At 45.9% G+C, this 24,733-nt stretch overlaps 1 protein-coding gene across 13 annotated transcripts in view; it reads right to left on the bottom strand.

Annotated features, from left to right (window-relative positions):
• Nucleotides 1–24,733, bottom strand: part of PHLDB1 (pleckstrin homology like domain family B member 1) — a 291,420-nt gene that overhangs the window by 191,437 nt on the left and 75,250 nt on the right. For 5 of the 13 annotated variants that reach the window (XM_073566500.1, XM_073566499.1, XM_073566506.1 and 2 more), the window contains exon 1: nucleotides 7,566–7,703. The exons of 1 other annotated variant lie outside the window; for it this stretch is intronic. In XM_073566500.1, coding sequence (XP_073422601.1) covers nucleotides 7,566–7,649 — 84 coding nt within the window. In that variant the 5' untranslated portion in view covers nucleotides 7,650–7,703. Of the gene's footprint in view, nucleotides 1–7,565; nucleotides 7,706–24,733 lie in introns of those variants that run through there. 7 more of the 13 variants (XM_073566502.1, XM_073566507.1, XM_073566508.1 and 4 more) reach the window with 4 other exon arrangements.

Below are 24,733 nucleotides of genomic sequence, written 5' to 3'. Positions count from 1 at the left end.
TTTAGATTTTAGATTTATTTTATATTTATAACATTTTATTCTGTTGTAATAATACTGGGTGTGTAGGACTAGGCCGGGGCAGGTCCATTCAAATCTCTATTCACAGACAGCAAGATATTAAAAACTGTGGGGAAATACAAAGAGCATTACAAACCCAAGTAACTTCTCATTACATAATGATTAAAGGGAACGTGTCACCATGAATAATGCTGTTAACCTGCTGATATGGGTGTAATCGTCAGGTTAAGAGCGTTATGCTGTCTGGCGCCTGCACGTAGCCGAATGCAGCGGGGAGAAAATTATCTTTATTCTCCCCTCCAGCTTTCGGCTTCAGTCATAGGGTCGGAGCGCCGCGTGTTTAGTCACCGCTCTAAGAATACAGAGCGGCAGCTGTAGCCGCCCCCGGCCCTGACTGACACAGGCTCTACATTGTAGAGGAGTGCAGGAGGGTTGAACTCTGATATAAATCATCTAACAATTATGTAAAAATACAACGGCAAGTATAGATGGAAGAGGAAATAATTGGTCAGGCAGGGTAATGCACCTGCACAGGAGAAGAGACTGCACAGAAGCATAAGGTGAATTCCACACTTAGGCCGGGATCACACTACAGTGTGTGATGCGAGAAACTCGCATGAGTCTATCGCATGACCACTCGGCATGCATAGAAATACATGCAGCCGCAGCTCCGGTCCTGAGTGTCAGCGGCAGCGCCGGGTGTTGATGCGGGAGACTCGTGCGAGTTTCACACATCACACACGTTAGTGTGATCCCGGCCTCAGATTGGCTTCATGATCATTCACAGAGGTGGACTAGTCAGGAGCACACAGGAGGGTGGAAGGTGTCTGCAGCACTGAGGAGAATCAAGGTGCTGCTGGAAAATGTAGGTGCAGTAAATAAGATATAAGATCACCCATTTCGCTATGTGAAGCTGGTTGTAGAAAACAGCAGATAGAGATGAAAAAAGACACAAAGTTACAAGAAAGAAACTTTATGTTGGGCTTAATCTATAGAGCTCTGGCAAAAATTAAGAGACCACTGCAACATTTTCATCTTGTCTGATTTTTCTTTTTATAGGTGTATTTTTGAGTAAAATGTAAATTGCTCTTTTATTCTATAAATTACTGACACCATGCCTTTGAATTTCCAAGCACTAAATTTTGTATTTATTTTCAGAAAATGAGAAATGGTCAAAATAACAAAAAATGCAGTGCTTGCAGACATCAAATAATGCTAAGAAAACAAGTTCATAATCTTTTAGAAACAACAATACTAATGTTTTAACTCAGGAAGAGTTCAGAAATCAATATTTTGTGGAATAACCACAGCTTTCATGCGTCTTGGCATGCTTTCAACCAGTCTTTTCACACTGCTTGTGGGTGACCTTATGCCACTCCTGGTGCAAAAATTTAGGCAGTTCTTCTTTGTTTGATGGCTTGTGACTATCCATTTTCCTCTTGATTACATTCCTGAGGTTTTCAATGGGGTTCAGGTCTGGCGATTGGGCTGGCCGTGACAGGGATTTGATGCGGTGGTCCTTCATTCACACATTAATTGACCTAACTGAATGGCATTGTCCTGCTGGAAAAAACAGTCCTCAGAGTTAGGGAACATTGCCTAAGCAGAAAGAATCAACTGTTTTTCCAGGATAACCTTGTATGTGGCTTGATTCATACGTCCTTCGCAAAGATTAACCTTCCCAATTCCAGCCTTGCTGAAGCATGACCAGATCATCACCGATCTTCCACCAAATTTCACAGCAGGTGCAAGACACTGTGGCTTGTACGCCTCTCCAGGTCTCCGTCTAACCATTAGACGACCAAGTGTTGGGCAAAGCTGAAAATTAGACTCATCAGAGAAGATTACCTTACTCCAGTCCTCTATGGTCCAATCCTTATGGTCTTTGTCGAACTTCAGCCAGGCTCCCCTTTGCTTCTCATTGATGAAAGGCTTTTTTCTAGCTTTACATGACTTGGAGCCCTGCCTCTAGGAACCTGTTACGAACTGTTCTTGCAGTGCACTTCACCCCAGCTGCCATTTGCCATTCCTTTTGTAGGTCACTTGATGTCATCCTGCGGTTGCTGAATGACATTCAAATAAGATGATGTCATCCCGGTTAGTAGAGAGTAGTTTTCGCCCTCTGCGGGTCTGTAGCTTTGTTGTCCCCAATGTCTGCTGCTTGACCCTGTTGTAATGGACTACCGTCTTGGATCCCTCTGCTAGTAAAGCCAGAATTGAGCCCTTCTTTTCCTCAATCAAGACTTTTCTTTTCAACTCCTTTGGCATGGTTAAAAGTTATTTTTTCATTCCTATTACTTTTGGGATATTACTAGCACTTGTTTTGCCATCCAGCTTGTCCTACTGCAAGAGGATTGTGAACACCACAGCAGGGTTTTTTTTAAACTTTCCTTTTTTAAATAAGATTTGGTTCAGGTGATCACCTAATCAGAAGTACATGAAGTAGAATGAGGTGTCCTCTGGGTGGAATTCAACTGACATTGGAATGGAAAGCCTACGGTTACTAGTATGATGTAAAAATACTACTGTTAATTTTTTATGTAAACATTTTAATAAAGTTGTTTGAAAATGGAATGGCTGTCAGACATGTAGAGAAGCTGATTTTTATAAATGCAGTGGTCTCTTAATCTTAATTTTTGCCAGAGCTGTGTACTAACAGTAAGTATGCATTTATTTTGCTTTGTGAGAAATAATGCAATTGTGGGAATAACCCTTTACCAAGGCTCAGTAGTAATTCACTTACATCAAGCATTTTTGCGAACGTTTCATTGAGCTTTGCTGGTTTTATGATATTTTAAATTTGTTACTGACTTTGCAATAGTAATAGGTGAGGCTGGACTTTGGTTGGACTTTAATAATAGCATCATAGAAATCTTTGAGTGTATAATGCGGGCAGCACAGGGAGGAAATCTCACCCTTGTAAACACAGGAATGTGCTATGAGCAGGTTCCAAGGCCAGATTTCCTGCCACATGTCACAGACTGCAAATGACATCCTCTGTGTTACTATATATACTGTAACACTTGAAACTGTGTGTGTTACCCTCTGCCAAATTAGAGCATGCTGTCCTTACTCCCGCCTGTTCATCTACAGTTCGCTTACAAAGAAACTTTTAAGCAACTGCAACCCGAGTGACTCGAATGTATATTTCCTGTAGAATTGGCAGCGCCATTATTTGGATACATTATTGCCCAACAGTAAACAATCAGTGAATAACATTTTCATGGAATAACGGAAAACATCTACCGTAAGTGACAAACTTAAAGAGGCTGTCCACTACTTTATCCTTGATGACTTACCCTTAGGATAGGTCATTAAATATCTGATTGTTCGGGGTCTGACACCCAGTGCCCCCGCCGATCAGCTGTTCGTGGTGTCGGTGGCCGGTGTTCATTTGTGGAGCAGCTATTCCTTCCGATAGTGGCTTTGGCTAGGTACCGCACATCTGCCTCCTATTGATTTGAATTGATGTGTAGTACCAAGCCTCGGCCACAGAGAAAACGGAGAAGTTGACACCGACAGCTGACAACATCTGATCGACCGGGGATGCCGGATGTCAGACTCCCACCGATCAGACATTGATTACCTATCCTAAGGATAGGCCATCAATGATGAAGTAGTGGACAACCTCTTTAAATACAGTTACTTGCTATTACTCCTGCACTTGCTAACCCTAAATTCTGCTTAGCCCAATCTCTGTACAAATTAGTTCTTAATAAGGATCAGATTATAGGAAAATATGTTGGGAATCTACAATATATTGTCAGTCAGACGTAACACATGAGTCATCTCAGTCTATGACCCAGGACCACTGTTTGTCATGGGTCTGTGAGTCAGTAGTCATGAAAATGGCTTGCAAGCCGATGCTTATTAAGGGCTGTTGCTGCCATGGATCATACATTTCAGATATTGTAGTTATTGTTTGAACCTGTAACTTCTGAATTAAAGGATTTTTTGGGGAGTATTCACAAGTCAGAATAGTTGGCAAAAACTGCTTGATGAACCAAGACCTAAGCATGATTTACGCAAATCATGTTTAGACCTTGGTTCATCAAGAAGTTTTTGCCAATTTTCACAGATAGAACTGCTTAACATGTTGCAAAATATTTGCCCTACTCAGAGTTGGGTAAAAATATTGTGAATTTCAACATTTTTATGTCAACCCTGGTCAGCTCCTCCAACTTTTTGAAAAGTGAACAAGAAGGGCTGCGGCCAAACTCGTCATAATTTACACCACTGGAGAGGCGTAATAGGAATAGCGTACATCTCTAGAAATGCTGAAAGACGCAATAAATCCACTGAGGTGTAAACATCTTAATGAATTTAATACATTTTACTCCTAGCTCTCTTCAATAAGACTGGAGTACAGAACGCCAGTCTTGTGGACTCAGGACCGTAATTTCTACTGTATTTACCGTTTAATTTAACAAAATTCTTATTTTGTGGAAGACCAGTCAAAACCACATTGCAATATTCTGTACACATACAGCTCTGGCAAAAATTAAGAGATCACCACATCAAAACCCTGTCATGGGCTGCCCTTCTCCAGACCTGAACCCCATTGAAAACCTCTGGAATGTAACCAAGAGGATGATGGATAGCCACAAGTCATCAAACAAAGAATTGCTTACATTTTTGAGCCAGAAGCAATGTGAAAGACTGTTGGAAAACATACCAAGACGCATGAAAGCTGTGATTAAAAATCATGGTTATTCCACAAAACATTGATTTCTGAACTCTTCCTGCGTTAAAGCATCAGTATTGTTTCTAAATGATTATGAACTTGTTTTCTTGGCATTATTTGAGGTCTGAAAGCACTGTTTTGTTTTGTTTTTAATTTAGACCATTTTTCTTTGTCAGAAAAAAATGCAAAATTTATTGCTTGGAAATTTGGAGACATGTTGTCAGAAGTTTGTAGACTAAAAGAACAATTTACATTTTACTCAAAAATATACCTTTAAGGATTCTTTTACATTTGCCGTTGTTTTGCGGCCCGTTTTTGCGGCCCCCATAGATTTCTATTGGGGTCCGCAAAAAATTGTAGGAGCGCCGTATGCACATACGGCAGTATGTAAAGAATTTCTCTGGGTGCTGATGCAAGTCACTGTACAGCATATGGAAATGACCCTTCCACGAACGCTGCGACAGAATTGGGTGCACCCACAGCCTCCTTGGTGCAAGTGCAGCTTCTGCTGCTGCTGCTCTCTGCTCATGCTCTAAATGCTGGTTAAGCAACCAACACAGAATCACATCATCTTCAAAATGCCTCGACATGTTCAGAAAACTGAAATCCAAAGTTTGCGACAAACTAAGGACACAGAGCTCTGCGAAGACCAGAAGAAAATGGCACTGGAGAAAGGGCAGATTCTTTTTTTGAGGTTTTTTTTCTTTATTGTTCCTTGACAATTTCCTGTTTTGTTTTTTTTTTTCCATTTTATTGACAACTTTCTTTTTTTTTCTGACTTCTCAAAAGCTATTCCAAACCAGAAAAACATGGATCCGAGAAGATTTTTGCGGCCCGTTTTTGCGGAACACCGGAAAACGGGCCGCAAAAACCACGGCAAGTGTAAAAGAACCCTAAGGGCTCATACCCATTTGCGAATAAAAAAAGGTCCGATTTCTAGACTGTAAAAAAGGGAGGAGTGCTATGCGAGTGTCATGCAATTTCTATGCGATTTTTAATCTTTCCATCCTTTTTCCCTCCGTTTTACATCTGTATGCAATCCGGGTTCTTTTTCGCAGCAACTATTTTTCTACAGTCATTTACAGGACCATTTACAGTGTTCTATGCCACAGAATGGTAATGTATCCGTTTAAAACTAATGGAAAACGGATGGTCTGTTTTTGGCCCGTTTTTTAATCACACCCATTGACTTGCATTGACAAAAATCGCAGCAACCACTTTTTTCTCAGTCCAATTTCGGATGGGAAAAAAATCGCAAGTAAGATGTCACCCATTGACTAACATTGGTCAGAATGCAATACGATTTTAAATCGGATTGCAATCGTCCGATTTTATCGCAAGCGAGTATGAGACCTAAAGAGAAAAATCAGACAAACTGAACATTTGAAAGTAGTCTCTTAATTTTTGCCAGAGCTGTATTTTGGTCACCAAAAAAGTGTAACTACTACTTTCTTGAGCTGTAAGCAAGAAGCATGGATACAGGAAAAATAATGCACTGTATGTATATGGTTACAAATATTTATTTTCTTTGTTCTATGTATTTAGAATAAAAGATAAGGCAAGTTTGCAAATCCAATGTTTATCCAGGAAAATCAGCTCGTCTTTAGGATAAGCCATTAATGTAATATTCCCGAGCTGGAGAGAAGAAGTAATGATACACACAAATAACCCTTTTTAATAGCTTTCTTAAAAAGGTAACATTATGTCACATAGGAACTTATATAATCAGATTTTTATTCTCTATTCCAGTTTTATCCCATAATTAACAGTTAATTACAGAGCAATCTGAAGCTAGGCTGCAATTAGTATCACAAGTCAACTCTTTTATTGGAGGAAGCTGAAGCCCTTCTCACTAAGTGTGTCAAAGTATAGGGTTTCACTTCATCACACAGTATTAATTCACATGTACTGTATGTTTATCTGCCTCTTCCAACCTTAACAACCTCAGTAAATATACATCTTCAAAATAAAGAAAAACATATCAAGGTTGAGACCGGATCAGTTGCTTACAATTGTGGTTACATCACTCCTCAAATACTTGTGTCTTTTTTTGGGGCATAAAAGTATTTACGTAGTTACATCCTGAAACTCTTATCCACTATTCTCTTAAAGGCCCCGTTACATTTAGCGATGCACCAGCAATCCCGACCACGATACGACCCGGTCAGGATCGCTGGTGCATCGCTAAGTGGTTGCTAGTGAGCAGCCAAACAGGAAGATCTCACCAGCGATGCAGCAGCGGTCTGCGGTCATCACTTACCTGTCAGACGCAGCGATGATGACCATCTTCCGCCAGCATCCATGGCTCGCTTGTCGGTGCCAGCAGGAAGCAGACGACGAGAAATGGACCAGGCCGATCTCGCGCGATCAGCGATATCCAGCGGGGAGCCGGGTCGGAGGTAAGTGTCACATGTAGCGAGATCGCTACCGATATCGCTGCTGCGTCACAAAATCGGTGACACATTAGCGATATTGCTAGCTATGTGTAAAGCCCCCTTAAGAGAAGAAATTGCGTATGGTGGGTCGGAGCCCTGATAGCGATTTTGGAGTCTCTGTAGCTCCAATCTATAGATCTGATTAGATGTATTAGAATCCTTCTGTTACATTCAGCCTCCACAGCAGACTGGGGATCACGGATGCAGATGGGGGGTTGCTTATCTATGCCTGTCTATTGGCTCTGTACATACATTACATCTGAATATTAAGCACTACAGCTATCCTTGTTCTACCTAAATAAAACTTCTTGTAGAGAGTTTCTTAAAAAAGAAAAGATACATTGGTATGAGTCAACAGAATGTAAAACTATTGCTCCAAAAATAACATTTCTAAGAAGTTCGTTTTGGGTTCCGCACACTTTACTCACCTTACATCCGTTGTCCTCCTGATGCCAGCAGGAAGGAATAACTCTACGGTATAGCCCAATCAATGAACCACAGCACTTTTCCATATCTTCCCCAGTGGGGCGTATAGTGATAGTGGGCCGCTCAGCATACCTGTGGCCTTAGCCAGGGATATGAATACAACTCAATGCCGCAGTGACTGGCTGCAGTGACTGACCTCAGTGACTGGCCGCAGGCCTCTCCCTGTGCCTCGTACAGGATATGGATAAAGGAAGAGAGGGAGGAGAGGTCCATTGTGTGTCCAGGAAATGCAGAATAGAGGAAAGAGAAAAAAACAAGCAATAGATTATGAAGCAATGGAAAGGATTTGAGGTATATGACACATGCATTTAATTTCAGAAACCATAATAACATACAGCCATGGCCGAAAGTGTTGGCATCCTTGAAATTGGTCCAGAAAATGCAGTATTTCTCCCAGAAAATTATTGTAATTACATGTTATGTTATATGATATAAAAAAACTGCCAAACCTTCCCGCAGAAAACAAGCACTAATATGGCTCATTCGGCAAAAAATTAAAAAAGTTACAGCTCTCAGAATCGGACGATGAAAAAACCAATTAATGTTGCTAAAATATTGTTTTTAGTGTGTAAAAATAGCAAATCATAAAAAAACTATCTACTGTATTTTTCGGATGATAAGACGCACTTTCCCTCCCCACAAATTTGGGGGGAAAATGGGGGTGCGTCTAATAATGCGAATATACTTTACCGGCCGCGGTGGAACAGGGTCCCTAGGTCGCTGCTGGAAGAGGCAAGAGTGGAGCATTGTTGCAGGCCGCAGGCTGGGATGAGGGCATGTTCGGATGTGCAACGCTGCGGGTGTTTGTTGGTGCGGGGACTCGCTGACATTTTGTGAAAGCCGGGAGCCCCCCTCAATTCCATGGTTTACTATACTGTTGACTCCGGGAAAATGGCTGCTAGGGGCGGCACATGTGTAGATGGAGATCTCAGCGCCAAGATCTCCATTTGCGCATGCGTCGCCCCCAGCAGCCATTTTCCCAGAGTCCACCGCATAGTAAACCATGGAATTTCAGGTCTGCGACTTTTAGAAAACGTTGGCAGAGCCCTTGCACCAACAAACACCCGCAGCATCGCACATCTGAACACCCCTGTCTCCCAGTCTGGGGTCCACAGCATCGCCCCACTCCTGCATCCTCTAGCAGTGACCCTGGGACCGGCTTCAACGCAGCCACCATCCACAGTAAGCAATAAGACGCATGGATTATAAGCACCACTATTTTATTAAAAAAAGTTTTTTTCCTATTTTTCTCCTCAAAATTTGGGGAGCGTCTTATAATCCGGTGTGTCTTATAAAACACAAAATACGGTAAATCTGGTATTGCTGTAATTGTACCAATCCAACAAACCAGTCTTATCACTTTTACCACATGGTGAATGGAGCAAAAAATATAAAATAAAAACAATAAATGAATTGCTGGTTTTCTTCATTCTGTGTCTCTACAACTCGTCCAGCAAAAGTCCTCATACAGCTGTGTTCGCTAAAAAATAAAAAAAAAGTTACAGCTCTCAGAATATGGCGACAAAAAACTCCACTTTTTTGTAAAAAAGCATTTTTATTGTGTGATAGCAGCAAAACCTTAAAATAATTACACTGCTAAAAAAAAAACAGAATATAACTCCAAGTAAATCAAACTTCTGTGAAATCAAACTGTCCACTTAGGAAGCAACATTGATTGACAATCAATTTCACATGGTGTTGTGCAAATGGATAGACAACAGATGGAAATTATTGACAATTATCAAGACACCCTCAATAAAGGAGTGGTTCTGCAGGTGGGGACGACAGACCACATCTCAGTACCAATGCTTTCTGGCTGATGTTTTGGTCACTTTTGAATGTTGGTTGTTCTTTCACACTCGTGGTAGCATTAGACGGACTCTACAACCCACACAAGTGGCTCAGGTAGTGCAGCTCTTCCAGGATGGCACATCAATGCGAGCTGTGGCAAGAAGGTTTGCTGTGTCTGTCAGCGTAGTGTCCAGAGGCTGGAGGCGCTACCAGGAGACAGACCAGTACACCAGGAGATGTGGAGGGGGCCCTAGGAGGGCAACCACCTAGCAGCAGGACCGCTACCTCAGCCTTTGTGCAAGGAGGAACAGGAGGAGCACTGCCAGAGCTCTGAAAAATGACATCCAGCAGGCCATAGATGTGCACGTGTCTGCACACATTGTTAGAAACTGACTCCATGAGGATGGTCTGAGTGCCCGACATCCACAGATGGGGGTTGTGCTCACAGCCAAACACCATGCAGGATGCTTGGCATTTGCCACAGAACACCAGGATTGGCAAATTTGCCACTGGCACCCTGTGCTCTACACCGATGAAAGCAGGTTCACACTGAGCACATGTGACAGATATGACAGAGTCTGGAGACGCCATGGAGAGTGATCTGCTGCCTTCAACATCCTTCAGCATGACCGGTATGGCAGTAGGTCAGTAATGGTGTGGGGTGGCATTTCTTTGAATCCGCCTCATCACTTATATGGCACAGTGAACGGTGCAAAAATAAAAATAAGAACTATTCTTGTACAGCTGTCTATTTGTTCTTCTACGTCTCAAAAATTGGAATAAGGCTCGGCTCACATTTATCCTGCGCTCTCCGCTGATCACTTACGTCGGGGTTTCCGTGCAAGTACCTCAATACCACGATTCAGACAAAACCCAGACGGAACCACTTACTTATAAGGTAGATGGAGTCACTTTGGACTGGTTTGTGTTCCGGCGGTGTCCCATCATTTTAGGAGTCTTTTTTAGCGCACAAGTGTGAGCGACCACAGATGTGTGCATGCCTAAAAAGATGGAGACCACCGGAACAGACGCCAAGTGTCTCCATCTGCCTCATGGTGGGTAGTTCCCTTGGGGGATTCGTTTGAATTGCAGTTTTGTAGGATTTACACGTAAATCCCCATGTAAGTGTTAAGCCTAGAACACAAGAATGTTATCCCAGCATTATTCAGGAAGCGAGCAAATAATATTATGTGCCCCAAAATGTTACCAATAAAAATCCTAATTTATCCCGCACAAAACCAGCCACCACTCAGGTCCGTCATCTGTTACTGGAACTATAGAGGGGGTTCCCATGTTACTAGTAGAACAAAGACTCTGGAAAAGTGACATGGCTCCCGCCTCCTTAAATCAAATCCAGTTAATTATGCGCTCTCAAATCCAAATTCCCCCTCCTGAGTCCCACTGTGCCTAAACCAAAGTAAGAGGCCACATGTATTATTGTAATGGAGAGAAGGCCTTTAATTTAAGGGTGCATATCGCCACAAGCACAAGCTGGGCACCATGTGGCACTACTTTGAATGAGGCCACAAGGTATGGGTACTAGACTGGCAGATTTGCAATTCTCCAGAATAAAGCACGGTACGGATGTTACAAAATGGTCACTGCAGCCATAGATGATTTCATTGAGAGGTGCAGCTTCTATAATGGGGTCACTTTTTGGGGTTTTTTGCTGTTCTTGCACCTTCGGAGCTTTGCAAATGTCGCCCACAAACTATTCTATCAAAATCTGTGCTCCAAAGCCAAATAGCAGTCCTTCCTTCTCAGCCATGCGTGTGGCCTAACAGTAATTTCTGACAACATATGGGGCAACACCGCGTTCGGGAGAAATTGCGCAAGAAATTGTGGGGTCTAGTTTCACCTATTAACTCTTGTGTGCCTGACAAATTTGCAGCAAATACAAAAATTACATTTTTACCACTAAAATGTCATGTTTCCATGTCTCAAAGTTATACAATTCTGTGAGGCATCTATGGGTTCAAAATACTCACTACACCCCTAGATGAATTCCTTGAGGGATCCAGTTTCCTAAATGGGGTCAATTGTTGGGGGGGGGGGGTTTCTGCAATTTTCACACATCAGGGGCTTTTCAAATGCGACATAGCATTCACAGTCTATCCAAGGCAAATAGCGCTCTTTCCTTTCTTAGCCTTGCCATGTGCCCAAGCAGAAGCTTTTGACCACATATGCTGTATGGTCGCATTCAGGACAAGTTGTGCAACAAATTATGGGGTCCGTTTTCTCCTATTATCCATTGTGAAAATTAATGTTATCAAATTCTGTGTCGTACCTGTTCAAAATGCTCACTGTACCCCTGGATAGAATCCTTGAGGGGTGTAGTTTCCAAAATGGTGTCACTTGTGGTGGGTTTTCACTGTTTAGGCACATCGGGGGTTCTCCAAACGCGACAACATCCACAGACCATTTAATCAAAGTCTGACTTCCAAAACATCACTCCTTCCTTTCCGAGCCCTGCCGTGAGCCCAAAGAGTGGTTTTCCACTACATATGGGGCATTGGCACACTCAGGAGAAATTGCACAACAAATTTTTTGGTCCATTTTCTCCTGTTGCCCTTATGAAAATAAAAAAATTGGGGCTAAAAGTACATTTTTGTGGGTAAAATGTGATTCTTTTATTTTCACAGCTCTATGTTATAAACTTCTGTGAAGCACCAGGGGGTACAAGGTGCTCATGACACATCTAAATAAGTTCCCTAAGGGGTTTACTTTTCAAAATTGGGACATTTATTGAGGGTTTCCACTGTTTAGACATATCAGGGGCTCTCCAAACGCGAAATGGCACCCTCTCTCGATTCCAGTCACTTTTGTGTTCAAAAAGTCAAACGGTGCTCCTTCCCTTCCGAGCCCTGCCGTGAGCCCAAATAGTAGTATTCCCCCACATATGGGGTAGCGTCGTACTCCGTAGAAAATATACAATAAATTTTAAGGTCCATTTTCTTCTGTTACCCTTGTGAAAATTAAAAATTTTGGTTAAAAATACATATTTGTTGGTAGAATGTGATTTTTTTTTTCTTTTCGCACCTCTACGTCATGACACATCTAGAAACTGTAAATTCCCGAAGGGGGTCTTGTTTCCAAAATGGGATCACTAGTGGGGTTTTCCACTGTTTAGGCACATCAGCGGCTCTTCAAACGCGACATGGCGTCCGCTTTTGATTCCACCCGTTCTTGCGTTCAAAAAGTCAAACGATGTTTCTTCATTTCAGAGCTCTGCCAGGTGCCCAAACAGTGGATTTCCCCCACATATGGTGTATCTGAATGCTCAAGAGAAATGAAAAAAAAAATTTTAGGGGCAATTTTCTCCTGTTACCCTTGTGAAACTAACAAATTTGGAGCTAAAGTAAAAAAAAGTTAAATGTTCATTTTTTCCTTACACATTGCTTTAGCTCCTGTGAAGCACTGGAAGGGTTAATAAACTTCTTGAATGTGGTTTTGAACACCTTGAGGGTTGTAATTTTTAGACTGGTGTCACTTTTGGGTATTTTCTGTCATATAACCCCTTAAAGTCACTTTAAATGTGAGGTGGTCCCTAAAAAAAATGGTTTTGTAAATTTTGTTGTAAAAATTAAAAATCGCTGGTCGAATTTTAACCCTTATAACGTCCTAACAAAAAAATTATGTTTCAAAAATTGTGCTGTTGGAAAGTAGACATGTGGGAAATGCTATTTATTAACTATTTTGTGTGATATAACTCTCTAATTTAAGGGCATAAGAATTCAAAGTTTGAAAATTGCAAAATTTTCTAAGCTTTTCCAAATTTCCGATATTTTCACAAGTAAACCCAAGTTACATTGAAGAAATTTTGCCACTGTCATGAAGTACAATAAGTCATGAAAAAACATTCTCAGAATCAGTGGGATACGTTGAAGCGTTCCAGAGTTATAACCTCATAAAGTGACAGTGATCAGAATTGTAAAAATTGGCTGGGTCATTAAGGTCAAAATTGGCTCTGTCACTAAGGAGTTAAAGAACAAACCGTAGGCTTTTTGTATATACAAATGGAAACAAACTTTATACACATTGTATAGATTGAAGGGCTATTCTTTTTAGACTTGTTTGACTGAAATATCACTGGTTTTGGAAGATCAAGCAATAAGGTGAAATATTGGTCAAATAATTTTGAGCATGATCAAATTCGCAAAGAGAGCATTTGTTTTGCTTTGTGCTACTAGTCTATGGGGCTGATCCATCAAACTTTTCACTTTAGAAATCTGGCACAAAACTGTTTGGAATATCACTACATTTTTGCACAACTTGTAGTTTTGCAAAACTAATGTTTTTTTTTTTTTTGTTCTGTTTTTACTGAAGTAGGGGGCCCAGATTGGGGGGTGGTCAACTGCTTACCGCGCACAGACGACACAGAGACGAGTCGCAGGCAGATTTCCAAGTACAACAGGTCCGAGTTTATTGGCCGTCCTCCTGACGACCGTAGCCATACACCGCAGCACCTTTACAGCTCTCCGTATCCAGGCCCGGGTACCTTCACCTTTCCTTCAGTCGTAGTGACGTTCCTCGCGGATCTTTCGCTGGGGCTGCCCTAGGCCTATCTACCGCCAGCGCTTCACCAGTCCGAGGTCGTCTAATCGGTACCCCCGAGGCCTCGTCTGTCCTGCGGTTCCTCGTGTCAGGGCCACCCCCCTGACTCTCTTCCTGTCAGTCCCCTGGTCGAGCTTTCCACCGTTGTCAGTCTTCTGTACTGAGTCTTCTCCTCCTGAGCTCCTCCCGGGACTAGCCTAGCCTGGAACCCTGTCCTGTCCAATTTATCCCCTTCCTCGGGAATTTCCCTCCTGGGTTCCTATCTCCCTGCCCCCCATGACTAAGCGGTTTCGTAGCCCTAAGCTGCTGTCAAGTCCTATTCTACGCTCCCCCTGCCATCTTGTGGTCAAATCTAGGTACTGCACTCCTTTTCCACCTTCCCCAGCTGTTTCCCCTCTGTCATTGCCAATATCCGTCTACAGTGCACAAACCATCCCTTATTCCTCCAGTCAAGTCGTCCATCAAGTCACCTTCCCCACACTCTCCCTTCCTTTGTCCATTGTCGTCCCTGACAATCGTATTCCCTACCTACGTCGTTCTGAAGCTTGTCCACCGTCTGTTGTCGGACCGTTTGTTGAGCCAAACCCACCATACGCGGGGTCTGAACCAAACCGGGAGCACCATGCTCCGAGCAGCCTACTACTACTCGCCGGCGCGCACGCCATGTGACAACTTCTTTCAGGTTGGCGAGGTCTACCCGGACTACTCTACGGCGTGTACCTCCCACTGCTCTCCCCTTCTGCTACCCTCAACTGTCCGAAACGCCATGACTGAGGCCTTTCACCTACCAGGTCATCGTTAGCGCCCGCCTATCCTTTTGGGGTGTCCGTGGTGTCGGGGACCTGACTGACGGACCACTGTCTGGTTCACTCCCTTCCTTCTCTTTGTCCTTCACTTTAAAAAGTCATGGTCAGCGTTTTTATCCTACCCTGTACCCGGTACCTGTTGCACATTCTTATACATACTACACATTAAATCAACTTTTGGTATACCGTACACATGGTTACCTCTACTTTAATAACACTAGGAATAACTCAACAGGAGTAACCCCTTTTTCTTTTTTTTCTTTAACTTTAACTCCTTCTGTAAACACAACATTCCAAAAAACAAAATGTAAGTACTCCCCCTTCCTTTAACATTAGCACTCCCTCCTAGGCATCCCCGCTGTATCAGGAGAAAAACAGAAAAAAAAACAATTTCCTTATCTTGGACGTGAAACTGTCCTTTAGGCTGCACAACGGTGCACCGAAATCCCGGTAGTCCGGGTCATCTCCTGATAGCCGATATTACGCCAGTTGCAAGGGGCTCCACAGCCGTGGAACTCCCGGGATGCTGGGAGTGTCTTTGGGTGTCCTTTTCGCGGGGGTTCGTGGCCTTCGGGTTCGGAGACCACGGCTACCACGTAGTAGCCGCGGGGACAGTACTTTTTATAGTAGGACACCAAGTCCCCCTCCCGCAAAGCCCGGCCATGACGGATGGAAGCCACGTTGATGTATAACTTTTGGCCGGTTGCGGGGTCCCGAATGAACTCGTATCCCTTCTCCAGGTTAGTGTAGACGAGCCGCCCGGTGGATCGTGAAGCCGCCATGCCAGCCTCTCCTTTCTCGCGGAGCAGGCCCCAGACCTCCCGCTCTCTGGCCTTCTTCTGTATTACCTCCACAACGCAAACGGAGGGTCCGGTGTAGGCCGCAGAGTCCGGTGGGCGCCGGGCGGGACGCGGCCGGGGTCGAGAGCGGGGCAGAGGCGGCCACAGATTCCGGCGGCCCAGCAGCCGCTGGGGTCGGGAGGCAGGCAGGGGCAGCCGTGGGTCCCGGTGGATAGGCCGCAGAGCCCAACAAGTGGGCCGCAGCCGGCTCCGGGGGCATAGTAGATGCGGCCGCGGGGCAGGCCGCAACCGGAGTCGCAGACGGGGCTGAGGCGACCACTGTCACTGGTAAGTAGGCCACAGGCGAGGCCGGAGAAGCCGCGGGTTCCGGCAAACAGGTCGCAGCCGAAGATGGAGCAGCAATGGCCGCGGCTGCCGGTGGATAGGCTGTGGGGCCTGGCGGCCCAGCCACCGCGGAGACCTGGAGTGGGGCCGGAGTGGCGGCAGACTCCGGTGGGTCGGCCGCCTCAAGGTGGAGCGCGGCAGGGACGGCCACGGATGGGTTCCGCACCGGCGACACAGGACGTGGTGCCGCCGGGCGGGGTGGCTTGGGGACGCGGGCAGAGGCGTTGCTCAGCCCGGCGGAGGCCGCAAAGCCCTCGGCAGCCGGGCCCGCTGGAATGCAGGAGGCCGCGTGGTGGGGGACGGCTGCGGAGCCGCCGGCTGGGCCGGGGGACCTCTCACCTTTCCCGGTGCCGCGGCCTCCGGCAAGCCAACCTGCAGCTCCTCCCGCAGCCTCCGATCTTCACCCCGCCATCCAGCAGGGCTAGCCTCCAGGCTCATGGGTCCCGCGAGGAGACTCCCAGGCGATTTCTTCGGCGGCTGCTCCAGCATGGCCCGTAGTCGCTCCTCTTCTCCGACCAATGTCTGGGATGCAGACAGTGGCTCCCAGGGGCAGGTCTCCCAACGAGATTCGACCTTCTGACGCTGGAATATCACAGCCATTTTGTCCGGTCTTTGTACCGCCCCGGATCCACTGATGACAGCCAATGATCCGGAACAAAGTCTCAAAGTTGTAATTCACAGGTAAAGCAACTCGAGTTCTTTTAGCTCTTCTGGGTACTCCTGTCGCAGGCCTTGCCGCTGAAGGTAGAGTATTGGCGGCGGCGATCCTGCCGACTACGCCAAATGTAGTAGGGGGCCCAGATTGGGGGGTGGTCCACTGCTTACCGCGCACAGATGACACAGAGACGAGTCGGATGCAGATTTCCAAGTACAACAGGTCCAAGTTTATTGGCCGTCCTCCTGACAACCGTAGCCATACACCGCAGCACCTTTACAGCTCTCCGTATCCAGGCCCTGGTACCTTCACTTTCCTTCAGCCATAGTGACGTTCCTCGCAGATCTTTCACTGGGGCTGCCCTAGGCCTATCTACCTCCAGCGCTTCACCAGTCCGAGGTCGTCCTCCAATCAGTACCCTCGGGGTCTCGTCTGTCCTGCGGTTCCTCGTGTCAGGGCAACCCCCCTGACTCTCTTCCTGTCAGTCCCCTGGTCGAGCTCTCCACCGTTGTCAGTCTTCTGTACTGATTCTTCTCCTCCTGAGCTACTCCCGGGACTAGCCTAGCCTGGAGCCCTGTCCTGTCCAATTTATCCCCTTCCTCAGGAATTTCCCTCCTGGGTTCCTATCTCCCCGCCCCCCATGACTAAGCGGTTTCGTAGCCCTAAGCTGCTGTCAAGTCCTGTTCTACGCTCCCCCTGCCATCTTGTGGTCAAATCTAGGTATTACACTCCTTTTCCACCTTCCCCAGCTGTTTCTCCTCTGTCATTGCCAATTTCCGTCTACAGTGCACAAACCATCCCTTATTCCTCCAGTCAAGTCTGTCCGTCAAGTCACCTTCCCCACATTACTACAGATCCACAAGTCCATCATAATTTACTCCACAAAGTAGTGTAAACTAAGACATAGACGTACAGACCAAAATTTTGGACACACCTTCTCATTGAAAGAGTTTTCTTTATTTTCATGACTATGAAAATTGTAGATTCACTCTGAAGGCATCAAAACTATGAATTAACACATGTGGAATTATATAATTAACAAAAAAGTGTGAAACAACTGAAAATATGTCTTATATTCTAGGTTCTTCAAAGTAGCCACCTTTTGCTTTTATTACTGCTTTGCACACTCTTGGCATTCTCTTGATGAGCTTCAAGAGGTAGTCACCAGAAATGGTTTTCACTTAACAGGTGTGCCCTGTCAGGTTTAATACGTGGGATTTCTTGCCTTATAAATGGGGTTGGGACCATCAGTTGTGTTGTGCAGAAGTCTGGTGGATACACAGCTGATAGTCCTACTGAATAGACTGTTAGAATTTGTATTATGGCAAGAAAAAAGCAGCTAAGAAAAACGAGTTGCCATCAAAGAACACAAGGAATTGACATTAGACCAGTGGAAAGCTGTGCTTTGGTCTGATGAGTCCAAATTTGAGATCTTTGGTTCCAACCACCGTGTCTTTGTGCGACGCAGAAAAGGTGAGCGGATGGACTCTACATGTCTGGTTCCCACCGTGAAGCATGGAGGAGGAGGTGTGATGGTGTGGGGGTGCTTTGCTGGTGACACTATTGAGGATTTATTAAAAACTGAAGGCATACTGTGTTAGGGGTGGCGGAAGGCACAAAAAAAATAAGTAATTAAAATGCCTTCGCCACTCGGGGTCCACCGTGCGGCAGGTGATATGACCGCTGCTAGAGAGGCAGAGCACTGTGGCAATAATGTGCACGGGGTTAAATGCACCCAGAGTGCACTGAAACAAGTTTTGTTGAGGACACAGAGCCGCAAACTTAAAGCACACAAAAACGCTGTGTCTGTTTAAGTCACAGAACAACAGCGACACGGTATAAAAGGGTCACAGGAGCAGCCTTAAATGTCAGAACTACTCCGACAATACCTACCATGAAAACAGGTGCGAGATGTCGCAACTGCCAAGAATGCCAAGATTGTGCAAAGCAGTAATTAAAGCAAAAGGTGGCTACTTTGAAGAACCTAGAATATTAGACATATTTTCAGTTGTTTCACACTTTTTTGTTAACTATATAATTCCACATGTGTTAATTCATAGTTTTGATGCCTTCAGAGTGAATCTACAATTTTCATGGTCATGAAAATAAAGAAAACTCGCTGAAAGATGTGATACATTTATTAACAGGTCTTCTAATGAATTTGGGGCATGCTATTCCAACGCATCCTGTATCGATACTGGTGTACATTAATGGCTTCTCTATCTACATTATCTTTTTGACTCTGCCTGGCTCTTTGCTGTGGTATTCTGTATTCTGACTCTTGCTCCATTTTCCAACTACTACTTACTTATCTCTGATAATTCGGGCCATCTTGAAGACTTGGTATTGAGTTTTGGTTATACTGATGACAGCATCAGCTTTAAACTATATCGCTGCCATCACCAGATGACTACTCCAGAGCCGACTATCATCATCTAATTCTAATATTATGCCACTGCCTCTAATCTAGTAAAGCCGGAAGGGCCACAGATCCTCCATGCTCCATATGAAAAAGACAACCAAGACTTGTGAGTGGATTGTAAATGGATGAAAAGTAAGCCCCATAGGATATACAGAGGTATCAGCATGCCTTGATTTTTACGGTGAATTTCACTCTCTGGTGCGAAGGTGAAATCTGCTGGCTACTCCACAACAAAATCATAGAATTTCTGAAGATTTCCGCTCTACAATATTTCTCTTTTTCCTTCTTACTCATGTATCCAAAAATAAAACTTAAAAAATCTTTGGAATAAATTACGTTCAGGAAATGATAACATATTTATTAGACCTTCTTGTTCTAGATGTTCTAGATGTTTAGTGACAGAGAAATTGAGAGATAGAGTGGAACAGCAGAAGATGTCATCATCCTAGAAGCAGCTACTGTGTCAATCTGGTCCTTCTCTTCAGCTTGTGACGCTCTGTTATGCCTCATTTACTGTCACTGAATTCCCTGCTAAGCTCCTTTTAACTTAATTTCCGATCTAAAAGGGTTTGTCCACTCTAGAATGACAATGTCACTGTGTGACTGCAGAATTGTGAAATCCTTCTTCCACTCGCTCACAATATGTGCTGCAAGGATTTGCCAGTGTCAGCACTGGGAATGGCGGTGATGTATGTGTGGCGCCCCCAGGAGTATGGCCACCACAATGGCATTGCCTTCCTCCAGGGAGGGTGATGTCATGCCTGGAAGCAAGGAAGGGTCTCTCTCGCAGTTAACCTATACATGCAACACAGTTCCACTCCAGGCCAGCAGGGGGGACTCTGAACCGGAATTAAGGGGAGGAGTGCTCTCTGAGGGCTAAGAGGAAGGAGTGGTCAGTTAGTCTGAGGAGGGTGAAGTGTGCAGATGTGTGGGAGAAGCGCGGAGATCGAGCAGAGAGGAAAGGCTCATCTCCAGTGAGAGCGCATGAACTGGAGCCTGGTCTCCACGGTTGTATGGATGCTAATCATCCTGCAACAGACACCAGAGGAGTAGGAGGCTGTAAATGCCCTACCCCCATCTAAGACTCGGAGGCACAACATCATGGAGTGAGCCAAGAGAGGAATAGCGGCTACAGCTGTCTGCCATACGAGGAGTGAGAGTAGAAGAGAATTGAGAGGAACTTCAGTGTAACTCAGTACTAGGAGTACTTCATCAAATAAGCGCTAGGAAGGAGACTGCACAGCCCATCTGCTGAGAGAGAATCCCTGAGTTGCTTCCAGGCTAGCCTGCTCCGTTACCATCTGTAATCAGGACCCTGGACTGCATTTGTCAAGTAAAGGTACAGAAACTGCACCCCGCTGTGTCTTGTCTGCTTCCTTCCCTTTCGGCACCGCTACATCCCTATGCCAACCACATCTACACTGCCCTGGGACTACAGCTTCACCTGTGGGGAGCTTTTACATCTTTGCTGCACCATACCATCAGTCCCAGAGGATCTGCATGCAGCGTCGGCCTAATATCTCACTTGCCGAACACATCTCACTTGCCGAACACCACAGGTGGCGTCACGAACTATTCCATTAACTACATTCCACCAATTAATCTCCCATTTTTACATTGTGCACCCAGAGCCACGGACCGTGTCACCGCTGCTGTGACACATCCCGCTGACACCGGCCTGGTACCGTGACGCCCACACAATTTTTGGCGTCACGAACAGGATTACGGAGCCCGGTAACCCCTGGGTCCTGTGTGCCATAGACTGTGTTTGTGTAAAAGACTGTGTTGGTGCCAATTGCCGCGCTGCTTGGTGCACGCGGGAAACTAAAGAGGCGGGCCTTCGTGGTCGGAGCCCCTCAGAGAGCTCGAAACAATGAAGTCCCGCGCAGGAAGAGGAAAAAGCGCACGAGAGGTGGGAGGAGCTGAGGCCTACAGCCCGGAGCGTCCGGCCTGCGAAGCGGCCACCGGTAAGCTCACCCAACCCCCAGCCCGGGCTAACGTTAACTAGGGGGGGGGAAGAGAATGTCCGCGCCACACAGCAATGCAGCGGCGGACGCCACCGCCAACCCCTCCGCGCCGCAAGGAGTAGCTCCCACCACAGCGGTCCCCATAATGCCGCTGTCCATGCCCTACATACCGGGAGCGGCCTGGCTACCGCAGTACTCGGGTGAGTCACATACCCTGAGTGAATTTAAAGAGAGACTGTGCAGTTTGTTTGAAGTATACCCCCTGTCTGAAAGCCAGAAAGTGAACATCCTTATTGGACAGCTAACGGGTGCAGCACAGAGAGAGGTGAAAGCCTGGCAGGACACTGATAAAGAGACTGTTAAAAAGATTCTAGCCAAGCTGAGAAGCACCTTTGACACCCACACTGCAGCTGAAATCAAGATGCTTACCCATTACCTAGAATTGAGGAGTCATTAGCTGCATTTAAAACTGCTAACTACTTTTTTACCTTGGATCTCACTAATGGGTATTGGCAGGTTCCCGTGGCAGAGGCAGATAAGGAGAAAACAGCATTTACCACCCCAATGGGTCTCTTTGAGTTCAACTATATGCCATTCGGGCTCTGCACCGCCCCAGGAACATTTCAACGGCTGATGGAGTGCTGCCTGGGACACATGAACGTTGAGACAGTCCTGTTGTACCTTGATGATGTCATTGTTTTCTCCAAGACTTATGAAGACCACCTGGAACACCTGGCTGAGGTGTTTGAAGCCTTGTCCAATTTTGGCCTGAAGGTGAAGCCTTCCAAATGCCACCTCCTGAAGCCCAAGGTACAGTACCTGGGTCAAGTGGTGAGTGCAGAAGGCGTGGCACCAGATCCTGACAAGGTCACAGTCATCCGGGACTGGCCGAAGCCCAGTAACCTACATGAAGTACGTCAATTTCTTGGACTGGTAGGTGTTATGATCTGAAGTGATCTGACAGTTTTAAAAGCACAGAGTGAACTTTTTTTTCTTTTGGCAAGTTGCCAAGGTGACTTGACTGTCCCCGGTGGTGGTTAGTAGTATCGCACCTTAGGTTTTCAGTTTAAAGTTCTCTGTAATTATGATTCAGGTGTGGGGCTCTATAAATGAGTCTCAGGGTGTGCAATGACTGCGGGTGATATTCATTCATTCATTCATTCATGGATTCTGAGTTGGTGAGAGCCTGGTGGAAGGATGGAGCTGAGGAGGAGTCCTGTGCAGCTTAGCCAGGGGGGAAGTGTGTCAGCTATGGTGTCTGGACGAAGGGCTGGCATGGCGTGGTGGGGTCGCAGTGATGGTGTCAGCGGGAAGTGTCTGCATGGACTGGTGGAGTGGCGACTATGGAGAGTGGCACTCACCATGTGGGACTTGGCTGCTGAGCTGGACTCAAGCATGCTTGACTTCGTGGCAGAAGCTGAACTCCTCTTTGGGACTCTGTTACTAAGCAGCAGCAACTGGTGGTGGACCCTGCTCCAAGGCTGCACTATGGTCAAGGATCCTGTTATGGTGATGGATCCGGGTGGAGGAGAAGACGCACGCAGGTGGAGGGCTCTGTTGCAGGAGCATAAGCACAGAGCATAAAGCTAAGTGGTGTCCCCCTGTATTGTCTCTTTCCCTCATGTGTGTTGTTAGTGCAGTGGTGGGATTAGTTTCCGCACCGACCAATTCCCTAGTGAGGGTTTAGGGTCAGGGCGAGCAAGGGCTTTGAGGTACGCGTGCGGCGCCCGGTGCGGAACCGGCATAGGGAACGTTAGGAGTGCAGGGACACTGGCTCAGGGGAGCTCAGGAGGTCTCCATTTCCCTTTTCCCTATCGCAGGGCCCACCATTGTTAATGTTTCCCAGGTCCCCCTTATTATTTAAATTCGCCGTACTGGAGGCGGGGTTTCCAGAATTTATATTAACGTGTAATACCTAAATTCGCCAGGTGGAGGCAGTGTATCCATCTGCACGTTTTATTATTTAAATTCGCCCCACTGGAGGCGCTGTATCCAGGGTCACGTGTGTTATGGGTTCGCCTTGCGGTAACATCTGCGTCCAGACACACAGTGACCGTGACAGTAGGTTACTACCGAAGATTCATCAAAGGCTTCACTGAAATAGCCACTCCTATGCAAAATCTTCTGGTGGGACAGTCTAAGAAAGCCAAACAGTAGAATTCCACATATGAATGGACTGAGGAGTTGGAGAGATCCTTCACCCGACTGAAGATGGCTCTCACAGGAGATGAAGTTCTGGCCTACCCAGATTATGTGAAGCCCTTTGTGTTGTATACTGATGCCAGCAACGTGGGACTGGGAGCAGTACTGTCACAGGTACAGAATGGAAAAGAAAGAGTGATCTCCTACGCCAGCAGGAAGCTGCGTCCCACTGAAAGGAACCCTGACAACTACAGTTCCTTCAAGCTGGAGTTCCTGGCCATAGTCTGGGCTGTCACTGAAAAGTTCAAGCATTACCTAGCTTCAGCCAAGTTTACTATCTTCATGGACAACAATCCATTGACCCACTTTGAAACTTCGAAACTAGGTGCACTGGAGCAGCGATGGATGGTTCGGCTGTCTAACTATGAATTCACCATCAAGTACTGAGCAGGGCACAAGAATGCCAATGCTGATGCGCTGTCCAGAATGCTTAATCTGTCGGATGCAAGAGAAGACCCTGAGGCTCTTGAGGAAATAGAGTTGCCTCCCTTCCACCGGCCACTTGCGGCCCAACGTGCTCAAGGGGTGAGAAATAGAAGGTCTGGCTTGAAAGAGGTCACCCTAAATCCATTGCCCCATCATGACTGGGCAGAAACTCAGGATGATGACCCCGCAGTCCGCCTGGTGAAGGAGCTACTGTCACCAGCTGACTCACGCCCAGCGTCGGATGCTCCGGAAGAAACCCAGCAGTTGTGGAAAGAAAGAGGTGGGCTGTTCATCTTTGAAGGAAAGCTGTGTCGGAGGAGTATCAATGCCCGCACTCATAAGCTGGTTTGGCAGGTAGTAGTCCCAAAGAGAGAGGCATCAATGGTCTTGGAAGCATACCACAATGGAGCTGGACACTTCGGATGGAAGAAGTTGGAAGCATTGCTCCGAGAGAGATTCTACTGGGCTGGTATAAGGAAAGCCATTGAAAAGTGGTGCCGAGAGTGTGGACAATGTAACCTGTGCAGAAAGGACTGCAACAGCCAGAGAGCTCCTCTGCAGCCAATAGTAACCAAACAGCCACTCGAGTTGGTAGCCCTGGACCATGTGAAGCTGGTAACAAGCCAGTCGGGCTACATCTATGCTCTTACCATCGTGGATCACTACTCAAGATTCCTGGTAGTTGTGCCTGTAAAAGATCAAACAGCCAGGACAGCAGCCAGAGCATTCCAACAGCACTTCTGTAGACCACATGGATATCCTGAGCAAGTGCTTACAGATCAAGGTCCAGTTTTTGAGGCAGAAGTGTTCCAGGGATTCTGTAACTTGTATGGTTGAAAGAAGATCTGGACAACCCCTTATCATCCACAGACCAATGGCATATATGAGAAGATGAACCAGGTAGTGATTGACCTACTGAAGACATTGCCTTTGGAGGAGAGAAATCTGTGGCCAGAAAAGTTGCCAGATCTGGTAGACCTCTACAACCATATTCCAGTGAACTACACCAACTGTACCTCAGCCTACCTAATGAGAGCGAGGCCTGGTAAACTGCTTATTGATTTGGACATGGGAGTCCTGACACCTGAAGTAACGTCACCGGA

The sequence above is a fragment of the Dendrobates tinctorius genome, unplaced genomic scaffold (assembly GCF_039654945.1).
Source record: "Dendrobates tinctorius isolate UK_male_01 unplaced genomic scaffold, ASM3965494v1 ptg000018l, whole genome shotgun sequence".
NCBI lineage: Eukaryota > Metazoa > Chordata > Amphibia > Anura > Dendrobatidae > Dendrobates > Dendrobates tinctorius.
This window is presented reverse-complemented; position numbering and strand designations above follow the sequence as displayed.